The sequence below is a fragment of the Achroia grisella genome, unplaced genomic scaffold (genome assembly GCF_030625045.1).
Source record: "Achroia grisella isolate CSIRO2021 unplaced genomic scaffold, CSIRO_AGI_Agris_v1 utg114, whole genome shotgun sequence".
Taxonomy (NCBI): domain Eukaryota; kingdom Metazoa; phylum Arthropoda; class Insecta; order Lepidoptera; family Pyralidae; genus Achroia; species Achroia grisella.
This window is the reverse complement of record NW_026712585.1, coordinates 1769116-1782869: the sequence shown is the minus strand read 5'-3', so window position 1 is coordinate 1782869 and position 13754 is coordinate 1769116. Positions and strand designations below refer to the sequence as shown.

General features: G+C 32.2%; 1 protein-coding gene across 1 annotated transcript in view; it reads right to left on the bottom strand.

The window, feature by feature from the left end:
• Positions 1 to 6733: 6733 nt before the first annotated feature.
• The window catches only part of LOC131850556 (serine/threonine-protein kinase BRSK1), a 33253-nt gene continuing 26232 nt past the window's right edge, over positions 6734 to 13754 (bottom strand). Inside the window, exons 23-25 of the mRNA XM_059200839.1 lie at positions 13234 to 13293; positions 8321 to 8405; positions 6734 to 6939 (exon numbers count right to left, since the gene is read on the bottom strand). Coding sequence (XP_059056822.1) covers positions 6734 to 6939; positions 8321 to 8405; positions 13234 to 13293 — 351 coding nt within the window. The remainder of the gene's footprint in view (positions 6940 to 8320; positions 8406 to 13233; positions 13294 to 13754) is intronic.

The following is a 13754-nucleotide window of genomic DNA, read 5'->3' as shown; positions in this document are numbered from 1 at the left end:
ACACCGACAAAAACAACATACTACGCGAAATATATATATAAAAATGGTATTAGCGACGCTTGATGCCGCTTAACTCAAATCCGCGAATGGCAGTAGCGTTTGGACTACAATTTATTTATTTCTTAAAGAACGTATCAGTGACTGTACATTTGACAGTATTCATTTTGACATTGTACCAAAGCATTATTATTCTACTGTTAAAGTCGGGTAGAAGAGGATTTAGTATACTATTATTGTGCTGCTCGCCACTTTAGTAGACGATTTGATTGTGAGTATCGAATCTCGTTAATGCTTTTTACGACAACACTTTGGGAAAGAAATAGATTGACTGTGTATTTTTACTCCACCAGTAGGGAGAGAATACTTACCTATTTTGTATTTCAAACAAAACCCGTGATATTCAAGGACGTAAACAAGTTTTATTGGCTGTCCTTAATACCTATATATATATGTATTACGATACTACAAAAATACAGTTAGATACAGTTACAAAAGATATCCTAATGCAATTAACATACTGTGTTCGGAAATCTGAAATTATAGTCCAAATGCAACTCAGACGCGACGCTCAAAACCATTTAAACACTTTGTACAAAAATCACTTCACAAAATTCTATACAAATTACCTATCTACATTACAATGGACAATATTAATGATTTTTGCTAATCGTGACTATTACTATGCCACAGCATACAAATAAAAAAAATCACAAATTGAATTAATACAACCGGGTGAAAATTTTGAGTAAAAGAAAAAATAATATTTTTTTATTTAAAACCACTACTTTTGTAGTTAATTTAAATATAAACAATAACCATAAATCATTAGCAGCCTTTATAGGTATTAATAAATATGATTAAAATCAGTCATTCTCATTAATCGTATGCAATTACATACATATAAAAAAAATATTTTCTCTCCTTTATCCTTGTTTATATCAAGACATATTTCTGAATATAAAACCAATAGTTACAGTATTTTTTTAAATAATCTTTGGCGTGTTATTATTATGATTAAAAAATCGTAGTCGTAATTGGAGTAAGGTTGTTTAATGCTAGCAACTGTAATGGGAACATTTTTATAATTATGTACAAGATTTTAAATAACTTACTATGGTTTCGTTTCCACCGAAACTTACCCGGAAGTATTCTTTAGGGCGAGTGCGTCACATAGGTACGTTAAATCTCGTCTTATACTCCGTACGAAATAATGAGATGCGAAAACATTAAGTTCTTAAAATCCTGTACATACCTACATAAAATATTAGTGTAAAAATGAACATAGGTTTGACAAATAATATTGAGAATTTATAAAATTTATTAAACGGGAAAAAAATCAAAAGTAAATAATTGGTATCTTCAAAAATTCTTTTTACTTTACCAAATATTATTACAATGTGCGTGTATGAATTATGTATGATTCATTCCATTTATGATTCCAAAATCATACTAAATGTCAATACTAAATATATTTACATACAAACCCCACATCAATGTAAGTATATATATATATATATATATATAGATAATACAGAATTTACAATCGCGCGAACACGTCTGTATATCAATTGTATATACATTTGTGTATAAGACGAAATATAAACAATATATCGGGGTATATTCAGGTTCATATTCTGATGACAATCCAAATAAAACCATGACTTTATTATCTAACACAGCTGCAAATATTCTTATTTAAAACAGGTTTTATCTAATTTTACTATTTTATATAGACTATTTTAGTAAAAACTGAACGGATTGCAAAAAGAACCGCGAAAGTATCCTTATCAATGTCAAAATTATAAATTTTCATAAAGTTTTTTATGAATATTTATAATTTTCAATTTTTTTAAATTTATAAGTTTTTTAAAACTGCGTTATATAAATAAGGTTCATTTTGTATCAACACTACAACATTTCAATTAATAGCATAGATAATAACCCCGTAGATCATTGTTTTCTTTTCGTATATATTGTTTACTTTCTTCAGTAAATAGACAATTTTTATTTTCATGGTACAATACAAATATTGACAATTAAGGTAGTGGCACATTAAATGCAAGTGAAGGTATCACGGCTCCTAAACTATTAGGCTACCACTTTCAACTCTCACAACATTAGATTCTACAATTAATACGGTGCAAATGGACTGGTGAATATTTTTCTTATTAAAAGTTAACTAAAAGCCGGTTATGCTCACGACCTTATCATGCCAGCGGTGCCGCAATGTAATAACCACTTATTTAACATTATTAGAAACATTCCATGCAAAATTATAGATTTTAATATGTTGGTAATTCGGTACTCTAAAATCACTAGACCTCCGAGGCCGAAATACTGAAAAAAAAAAGATGAATAATCTATTTTGTATTTTTAACAAAAATAGTCACGGAAAGAAAGTCCCGTTACAGTACAAAGACTATTCAAGCAGTGTAAAATACTGGTATTACTGACCACTAATATAATAATAGAATTCATATAAAAGTAAAACATATAAGTATCTAACTCATAAATACAACAAATTAGCTCTTCTGATCTTATGTTATAAAGAAGAAAGACATGTCTTTTTTTTTTGGTATGAATAAATAAAGAAAAATTTTATAGATTTCAAAATAATTTCACCTATATCAGCGAGATTTTTTAAGTTGTTATAATTATTTAGGCGTCTCGTCCTGCCATTATTAGTGAGTAACATGGAGTGTATTTTATTATTAAAACAATTAAAGATGTATACGATAATTGAAGGCGTGTGAATCCGGGACCGGTCGGTAGTAGTAGATAAAGTCATGAGCATATTAATATAACAAATATAGTCATACAAATCGCATACATATCAGTTGGTGGAAACTTGCAGCCGCAAATATAGCCAAGCGTCATTTACGGTAACGATTGACTGAAATATGACTTGTCAGATTCAATTCAAACTATACTATGATTTCGTACACTATAGCCTCCAATATGAACTGTTATTTTTTAATCATTAGTCATTTACAGGGTTAGTCGACAGGATAAATATATTGAAAGCCGAAAGGCAAGAAAAACCAAATACAAACTCAAAGAAACTACATAACCGTTTGAAAATTTCAAAACGTTCATATAAACTGCACGATCAGGTCATCAATTTAGTACAAAAATTCAAAGTAAATACTGAGTTTTATATTCAAATTTCCACTTTATTTCTTGGCGAATGTGGTTCAGTTTCCAGATTTTCAGTTTCCGGCCTATACGACTAGCCTTGTATATTCATGTAGTGAATGCGATATCATCAAGTGCAAATCTATTTACATATACTAACGACTAAAGACTCTAACATACAGAACGTGAAACATTAATGTGCACAAGAATAATACACTAAAAAAATATAAACAACATTACATCAAATTTTCTTTATGAAATTAGGTCTTCTATGGATACTTATAATAGTCAAATTTAATATTCAATTATAATTGAAATACATAGAAAACTAGTCCGCGCCATCTTGGTTCGCCATATTGGATTTAAAATGACATTAATTAATTGTCATGGACATTAAATCTAAATGCAAAAATGGCTGTATGGGCTCAGTTCCCTTTGCCTTTCCGTTAAAGGATAAACAGAAAAAAAAACTAAATGCAAAATTTACTAATATTGCAATATAAATACATCAGATATATATGAAATCGCCTGTGGTGTATATTTTTAATAATAAATTAAAAATAAATATAATATCCAATAATTATAAACGATTTCACTGTTATATAATATAACGTCTTATTTATGGCGCCAAAATTCTACGTTCTGTATGTCAAAAGCGAATTTTAAGCTTTCCTAAATTCATGGCAGTAGGTAAAGGGTCTCAAACATACATCCTTGTTGCAAAAATACAGCATCAAATATTCTTCAGGCCTTAACTAACGTGTTAGCGATAATTCAGTACATGGATAGCGTTTTAACATTTTAAAATACATGGCCGGTTTCAATATATTTCTTTATATAACTTTCTCATTATTTAATACACTTTTAAGCTTACTAAATACAGCTATTTGTATACTTACAAAAAAATCACGTTCCATTATTTATTGTATGTTCCACGCGCTACGATTTTTGCGTTCCGATGGATGTGAATTGACATTAAGGAAATTATGTTTATTTATTTATTTATTATTTACTTCAATAATGACGGTGGAACACAGTGTTTAAGAAACGGTTAAGGGATTTGTTAAGTAGAAATCGAGCCGTGTTGATTTCATTACAACGTCTGTTGTTTAAGTTGTAAATAAACTATAGCCATCTACATAATAAAACACCCAGACTAATACACAGAAATATATTCCTAGATATAATATTTGTATTGTACGGGGACCGAACGCGCGACCATTGAAAAGCAAGGGTGCTAAAATGCTAGATCATAGAGGTCGCCGAAATCCTTACAAACAATAAAAATATGTATACAACTATGAACATGGCTCGATCCTATACTTTAATATATTTATTTATATATATCACATTAAAATCTGTTTGTATGCCACTCTCATATCGATATTAACAGGTCAGCGAAAGTATTCAAATGTATCACATATATACGTCGCGCATCATCAATACCTGTTTAAGTACAGAATAAACAAGAATTTTCTTAAGAAATAAATAAAGTTAATAATTTAGCAATAAACCTTTCAGTAGAAACGAATCAAGAGATACTAAAGGAATAAAGAGACTTATCCCTATAGTTTTTATATTTATATGAATCTTTATAAAATCGCGCACGACCAAAGGTTATGGTAACCGTTTACCATCAAATGGGCCGTATACTTGATTGCCATAATCGTAGTATAAAATGTATGGTAATGCGAAATAAGGAACGGAATATTGACGGAAACGAAGAGAAAGAACAATATACGAGACGAGAGTGACATTTTAGGGCCATTTCACACTAAAGTACAGCGCACGTAATCTCAATTCGATAGGTTTAGCAAAATTGTATACATTCTATCAATTTGGCTTAACACTGTGTACGTTATAACTATAAATAAATACATAATATCTATGATAAGTTCAGCGCAGTATGATAGTGTAAAATGTCCCTCTAGTGATATTAATTTAATTTGGCTTCATACTCACAAACTGATAGCAAATTATGCACAATTTTTATACGATGATTCTCAATAGTGGTGTCAAATAGGAAGCTTATTGTGAAAACTATTTTTTCTATTATATTTCTTAATAGACATAATTTTGTAACAATCTTGAACTCAAGATGTGAGTCACATAATGTCTGTGATAAAACATATCACTAAACAAACCGTTTCGCCGCCAAATTGATCATTTTAAAGCTAAGATATACGTTTTGACTATCGAGTATTTATAAATAAACATAACGACGGACACAACCCACATCGCAAGTGTCAAGAATGTCCTAAATTTTGGAAGTACAGTCCGATTCGACTTACTCTTACAAAATAAAGCCATTTTGGCTAACATCATCTTTACGTGCACATTGAATCTTACACGAACACTGAACTGTTGTTCAGTGTACATTTACATAATTACACAATAAATCAATTTTACTATTGTTAACAATTTTTATTATAGGTCCAATTTAAACCGAACGTAGCGCATCAGATTTTATGAAAATATCTTTTACAGCGCAATACACATATGCCAACATAATATCAACACAATAAGTATTGTAAACAAACAGAACGAATATTTATTTTAAATAAACTTAACGAAAGTTAAACCAAAGTATTAGTTAACTTAGATGGAAACAATTAACCGGCTGGCAGGCACTTACGATCACATTTGCTATTCACGATAGCGCAAAACAATGCGTTATCCATGCGCTGCGTCCGGTGTGAATTAGGCCTGTGATTTTATAATAAATATAAAAATTAATATTCACTGGCATACTTGTAAAGTCCAATAGCTGCGGAGCACAATCGGCCGGCAGGGAACGACGCGCGGCAAGACGGTAGCAACCCTTCAGTTGCCTAAAGGCTTAGAACGACAACTAAAGCAATAGAAAATGGACGAAAATAGCAACTCAACCCAATATATATATATATATACAAAACACATTTTTGACTTACAGAGTATTTGTTGTCAATATATAATAAAAAATAGCAAATTTAACTTTTCTAATGTTACTATTATTTTTCCATGAAGAAAAGCAAATGTCGAAATTATATGCGAAATTCTCTAACATACACATAATTCTATAAGTCAAAATGTGTTGTTAGAGTATAGCATTAAACACGTATTTATTCTATTTAAATTAACACTTCTGCTGTCAGCAACGACACTATGCATTCCCTATTTTATCGAATTCATCAGTTATTATTTTGGGCTAAAAGAACAGCGTCTTGGTGTTACAATCTATCTTCACGTCAAATCTCATTAAGATACATGCAGAGGATGCAACCTTGAAACATTGAGAGGTAAATATCTTTATTTACCATAAAATTAATCGTGCTTAAAATCCATCGTCAGTTCGCGACCACGGCTAGTGCCCAGTCAAAACGTCGAGAGAGAGTCGTTGATTGATTTACATTAACAAGACATTTTCGAATTTATAACATTTCTATAGATATACACACACGCAATGCTACACAACACAGACATCGGGTTCAGTTGTCATTTTACTCCGTTTTGTACGGCTTCGGTCGCGCTACACCAGTATACCCACGGTCGGTACGGGCGGGCGAACACGTGGTCCTTGCGAGCCGGATCCGCAGCGGCGGGCGGGGCGCGGCGGCGATCACGCGCGCTCTAGTGCGGCGGCGTGCGGGGCGTGCGCGGGGGGCGCGGCGTGCGGGGCGTGCGGCGGGGGCGGGGCGTGCGGGGCGGGGCGCGCGTCCCGCAGCGAGTTGTTCCGGCGGAGGTCGTCGCGCGCGCCGAGCCCCCGCCGCGGGGAGGCGCCGCTGTCGCGACACTCCGACGACGACCGCTTCGTGTGCGTGCCTGCTGCCGGAACACACGCCCGCTCGTAAGCTGCCTCTCCTCGAATAGGCTTTCGCACAATGTACATGTGTAAATTTGGCGACCTCCGTGGTCTAGCGGTTTAGCACACCGCTTTATGACCGATGGTCGCGGATTCGATTCCTCGCATGGCGCAAACATTTGTATTCATGAGTATGATCGTTTCTATCCGTCTGGGTGTTTTCTATGTATAATATGTATGTATTTGCGAAAATAAATATCGATGTATTTATATTTATCGTCTAGTACCCATAACACAAGCTTTAGCTAATATAACTTGAGTCTCGATGGCGTTGTGTGAATTGTCCTGAGATTGTTAGATTATTATTATTATTATTAGATAAATGTAGACAAAGGAACGAGAGAAGCGCACGTGCCGCCAGCACTCGCATTAGCTACCTTTACAAGACACGTTCTTTCACGCGCGATTTTTGCGGGAAAGCCAGGGCGCGCACACATGTGTGTTTGTGCGTAATTGTTTCTAGTAATTTCAATTCCTATTAATAAATTTATTTCATTTATTAAAGACCCGTTTAAATTCTGTAAATTATCAATAAATCTATAATATAATATGTCTTATCTACAATCATGTCTTTGCTCTAGAGTTAGCTGTTCTTCATTTTACAATATTAATTATAATAAAAAGGCACTCTCGATTAAAGAAAGCGTGAATGCGCTAGCTAGCGGCGCGATTTTGTCTCATTTTCTTTGTATTTGAATCAGTCGCATAGTACCCATAACACAAGTACTGCTTAGTTTGGGACTAGATGGCGTTGTGTGAATTGTTATGAGTCATTACTATTATATTATTCATCTCCATAAAAAACCAAAGTTTCATATTGATACAAATATTATTTTAACTATTACCATATATGTATATACAATTGGAACAAGCATTTATGTAATGTACAAAACCACAAAACCAAAAAAATCTATTAAACAGTTTTTGATAATTAATGAGTGGATAGGTTGAAAAAACACCAATATTGATATCATTAAAAAATTGCATAACATACAAATGTATGACCTGTCTAAGAAACGAAAAGGGATGTTCAGAAAAAACTAGGTACAGTCTAATGTTTCTTAAAAATTGTTGAAAGTATGGAATAACATCAAATGCAGGTAATATTTTCCTCTTATGAGTAAATGGATACCAATAATGGATTATTAATATTGATGAGGGGTGTGAAGTGTGTGACGGTTGTGACGAGCGTATTCCACTACGCCTAATCTTTTCCTCTAATTAGTAAATATGACGGATGTTAGTATTGATGAGGGTTGTGACGAATGTGATGTTGGTGATGAGTTGGATGTTTGTGGCAGTGAGTGTGGTGAGAGTGGCGAGCGTGGTGTGAGGACAACTCACCGGGCAGGTCGCGGCCGCAGCTCATGATCTCGTGGTCGAGGGAGGCGGAGGCCGGCTCTGCGGCGCGCCGCCCCCGTACACTTTGCTGCAATCGGACGACTGATTACATTCGTCATGCATGCTACCGACCCATCCGACAGTTGCACAACAAACTAGTTCAATTTGCAACTTCGCACGTGTTATGATATAATAACGACAGTCTTGGAAGTCTAGCGGTTTAGCACACCGCCTTACTTCCGATGGTTGCGGGTTCGATTCCTCGCACGGCACAAACATTTATAATCATGAGTATGATTGTTTGTATCGGTCTGGGTGTTTTCTACATATAATATTTATGTATTAACAAAAAAAATGTATACCTATGTATTTGTATCAGTTATCTAGATTGGTACTAGCAGTGGGGATCAATGGCATAGTAGCCATTTTTAGTTCGAAAAACGGATTTAGATGGCGTCATTGGTATCGAATGGAATTCAACATTGTTTTGTAATCGTTTAAAACCCAAAACTATGTTTTTAAAAAGGTTTAATCTATTTTTAAAAAGTCATATATAGATGTTAAAATGAAATAATGCGTTTTGAAAAGTAATTTTCATATATTTACTCATTTTGTTGTTGCCCTGTATTTGTTTACAATTTAATCATTGCTAATTGGGGCTTATTGTTTCCAAAATACTTTCATAGATGGCGCTGTTTTCATTTGTATCACCTTATTTTAAATGTTTATTTTATATTTTCAAATAATAAGTACTTACTATATTATTATGATAAATTAAACATAAAAAAAGTTTAAGTAAATATAAAACAGCTAAACAAGAAAACCATATTATTCCAGTAATACTTATTTAGAAAGTGTTGCCATATTAAAAATAAATGCATAGATTTATCGATTTTTTCGAATAATCGATAACAAGATATTACAACGCATTATTCGATGGTGCTTTTAATTAGTCTTTGCAAACAGTAAAATTTCATCATTTTGTATTATACTCTTATTTGGAACGAATTGCAATGCATAATTTTTACTCGACGACGGCAAAATAGAGAGATTTTGACAGGTATGCAAGTACTATATATTTATCTGTTCGCTCATAACTTCGAAACTTGAAGAGGGAAATATTAATTAGATTGATCTGATACAAGTGTACTCTATTATATCAACCTCCACGCGGTCACCCTGGTAATTATAGCAATTAATGACATTAGTGACATAGTTCTTCTATTAAATAAATAAATAAATACCTACTTATTGTAATTTAATGAATGAGAATTGAATGTGGTATAGAGTATATAAGGTCAGCTATACCTTTATGAAACCTCAATAAACAAGTGTTATATGGTATCTAAATTACTGACATTGGTAGCTAAATATGAGGATCCTCGAATTTTTAAAAATACTCATAAGAAACTTTACAAATACTCGAATTTTGCTTTTGTAGAAGGATATTTTCAACCTTACTAAATTGTACAAGGTTTTGAAACGATAATCATTCATAATACTATGATATATTACTGATCCTAGTACCTACTATTCATAATAATTAGTTTTTTAATATCTCCATTCGAGGGTAGGTTATTCATAATTTATATTATTAGATTTCATCACAAATAAAAATATCGATTTAAAATCGTAGGTTGGTCCACATTTTTTTATTATATCGAAATGACAACGAGTACTGGCAACATAAATGAAATGTTAAAAATATAAAATATAGGAATAAAAGAATAGGATAAACGACTTTAAGTCAAATGCTTAAAACATATTTTCACTAGCATTGGATTTTTTCTCTTTTTTCATCATTTAAGTTAAGTAGGTACTTCAACTTTTGAATTGTTCCTGTTCAGAGTTCATTGAACTTCTTATTTTTTGTCAAACTCAATAATTTAAATGTGTCTAAGGACTACTACAAATATTTAGTAAACTATCGTTTCTTTGAGGATTATCTCATACCAGGTATAACTATAAGTTGTTAAAAACTTGCATATCTATGCGTGTGTATCTTTCATATTAAAATATACTAAACATAGGTACTTGGTGACCGCTTTAATGGGGTATTATTATGTTTTTATTATTGTTATGAATGTAACTTCAAAAAACTAACACTGATTTTATAATTTTTGATTGATTGAGAAAATACTGAAAATTATTAATCAAAATAAAGTACTAAACAGTAGTATTATTTTTATATTTTATTAGAACTGAATGAATATGATGTATGAATAATATGTTTATTGTACTAATAAGGTTACAGTTTAGTTACTTTCATGTAAGTTCATGGAAATGTAACATGGTATATGATATTGTTTTCAGATTTTCCTGACATCAACAACTTAATACTGAACAAAGTTTAAACAAATAAGAGATGATATTCTAAATCTCCTAGTCATTCAGATGAAGATAAATAACATTTTTACTGTAAAGAACAGGAGTTCAAAAGAATAAGAAATATATATATATATATGAACATTTTACTGTATAAAATAATAATGCAAGTAAAAATAAGAGAAAAAAGCAGAAGAAAAATCTGTAAATTATTAATCACAATGCAATTAATAATATAATTAAATAAGTAAGAAAGCAATGGACTAGTGATGAGAAGAAATTCCAAGTAATTATATTATGTGTAACCGACTGCAAATAAGTTTATGATTTAAGCTCATGATTATTATTATATTGCTTCATCAACAAATCCAGGAATATTTTGTGTACCAGGAATTAATTATGAAATGATTTTGATGAAATATTATGTCTTGATATTTATTTATTTGGAATATAATATAAAAATAACAGAAGTGTTTGAAGTTTTAGTGGTATAATAGACAAGCAGTGAAAGAAATATTATTGTAAATTATTAACAATTGTTTATTCTGTGATTAATAAATTATTTAAAAGTGTTTTATTACCTGAAATAAAAATTTTATGATCTTCAAGTGTTGTGTTCATGCAATGTTAGTTTCACCTCATTCGATTTAAAATGTCAGGAATTATTTACTACATAATGATTTTGTATTAGATGGTAATCATATATATTTTTTAATGCAATGTGTATAATAATTCCCATTTACATCAAAAAACTTTGTGTAAATCTATATTTCTCTGTCTATAGACTTTGGTTGTGGAATACTAATAAGAAACAAAATCTAGAGACTGTAGTATATCACAGCATCCCAGAACCTTATATTTAAGTCATATAAGGACTTAGTACCTACCTAATACTTGCTACTTTTTTAATCAATTAATTAATTTGATCTCAATCATCATGATGAACAATGATGATAATGTTGAGAATACTGCCAATGATGAATTTTATGGTGGTCATAAATAAATACCACCGTCACTATCGTCAACAGTCATTATTGATCTCATCATCATCACCGTTACCCTCCTTCATCCATATTGTCAAAAGTTACTACCTACTATTATTAACTGAAATGGTAAATAAGCTGACGATCCATCCAACCACGACGCTATCCGACGTACATAATATTACGTATTTATTATTAAACAGCATTACGTCATCATGTCGTGCCCTCTATATCCCGCATACGTTATCATTCCGGAGAACATAGATGTTATGTCCAAATATCCTGTAATTTCGCAGCTTAATTTCAACTGAATAACAACTTACATAAATACCAAAAAAACTAGCAGTAAAGGCGTAGTTTGTAGATATCGAAGGTTCTACAAATAGGTATAACATCAAAATAAGTACCTACATGTCATTAGCACCGATGTAGTATCCCTGAAAAAACCTATACATATAACAGATTGATGGTTTGCAGATATTATTTTCAGTTTTACAAATTGCCAGTTTACCATAATTAACTACATATTGAGAAATAATTATATACTGAAAATTATATGAGGTACCCATATGCACATCAATTGATTATAGCTAAAATCTATCACTATCACATAACAATTTAAATAAAAAAAACCGTATTAAAATCGGGCTATTCGTTAAGGAGCTATTGCTCCTTAACCGATAGCCCGATTTTAGTGCAGACGCGTTACGACATATCTTCGTCGGGAGAAAAAAGTAGGCATGTAAAAAAGTAACTGTAACATAGTACATAGATACATAGGTACATTAGCCGTGTCTGTAGACTGTCAGCGAACAATATTATACCTACATTGAATTTTCGATTGTACCCAATCAGGAGTTCGATACAGTTATATATCTATTATGTACGTATCTTTGCAAAACAGATGTCATGTAAACCGAATTCTCTGCCATCTATTTTCATGCTTTATTACTAATCACCCACTAGTAATCCGAACTGCTTCAGATATAGCGACATCTAGCGCCTACGGCGGCGAAATAAAATAGCCCGAAGAATAGCCCGAGTTAGGAAGGAACCATTTTCTTGTATGGGATGGGGTATCTGTATGTAATATTATATTATCTGTGGTACTAGATAACTGATACAAAAATATAGATTTTTTATATACAAGGTTTAGCTAGCTTAGCTTGGGTCGTAAATAGGGTACAAATGAATATATTGTCTAATATAGTGTCTAGTGTCCTCCTAGTTTCTCTCTATGTAAATACTCTCTGTCAATACCATGTTATCAGAGATTGTCAAATAAGACTAAGCGATATGACTTTTGTAATTTTTAATGTAATTTTTATTTCAATATTCACTTCGCACACTCAATTCACGCGCAATAAACAATTAATATTATTATTATTACAAATGTTCGACAGCGATGGTTAAATTTTTATTAAATTATGATTTGAGGGGGATGATACCAGAGTAATTACCAGGTATGGAGCCTTGACACCATAATCCCCGGACTGACAACGCGCCAGGCGTCTCATGGTAAGTGATGTCCATAGTAGATATGTATATAGGCGACGGTTACCGCTTACTAACCAATAAGAAATAGGTATAATAATAAGAAATATTTACTTTGTAGCCGCTAGATCCGCTCGTGACTGATGAACTGGAACCAAGTGGGTGTGTACCGTTCTGCAAAAAATTGATAATAATTAAAATTATTAACAAGAGAAGCAATATAAATGAATACTATAACTATCACATAGTAACTATTAAGTTGTAAGCTATGATGTGTCGAGTGTCCTGAGTAGTCATGCTCACTAAATGTCCAGTCATGTGGCGGCATGTTGAGCCGGGTAAGCAGGCTCCTAAAATATTGTTGACTGCAGTGATGGCTGGCTCATACGTCATACTCGTGAAAGAGTGCTGCTTGTAAGGACTGATCTGCTCTAATCACTGCAGTTGATTTCCTCTTATTTAATTACTCAACCAGTTGATTGTGTGTTTAATTGATTGGTTTGAATTCGCACGTTTCAATTTAAAAATGTAAAGTTACAACTGAATTAGTTATAAGAGCAACACGCAAGTTTGTTGCTGGTTCTTCTTGTGATTTGCGAATGAGCGGTAGATTAAAAAATTGACCGCGTGAAGAA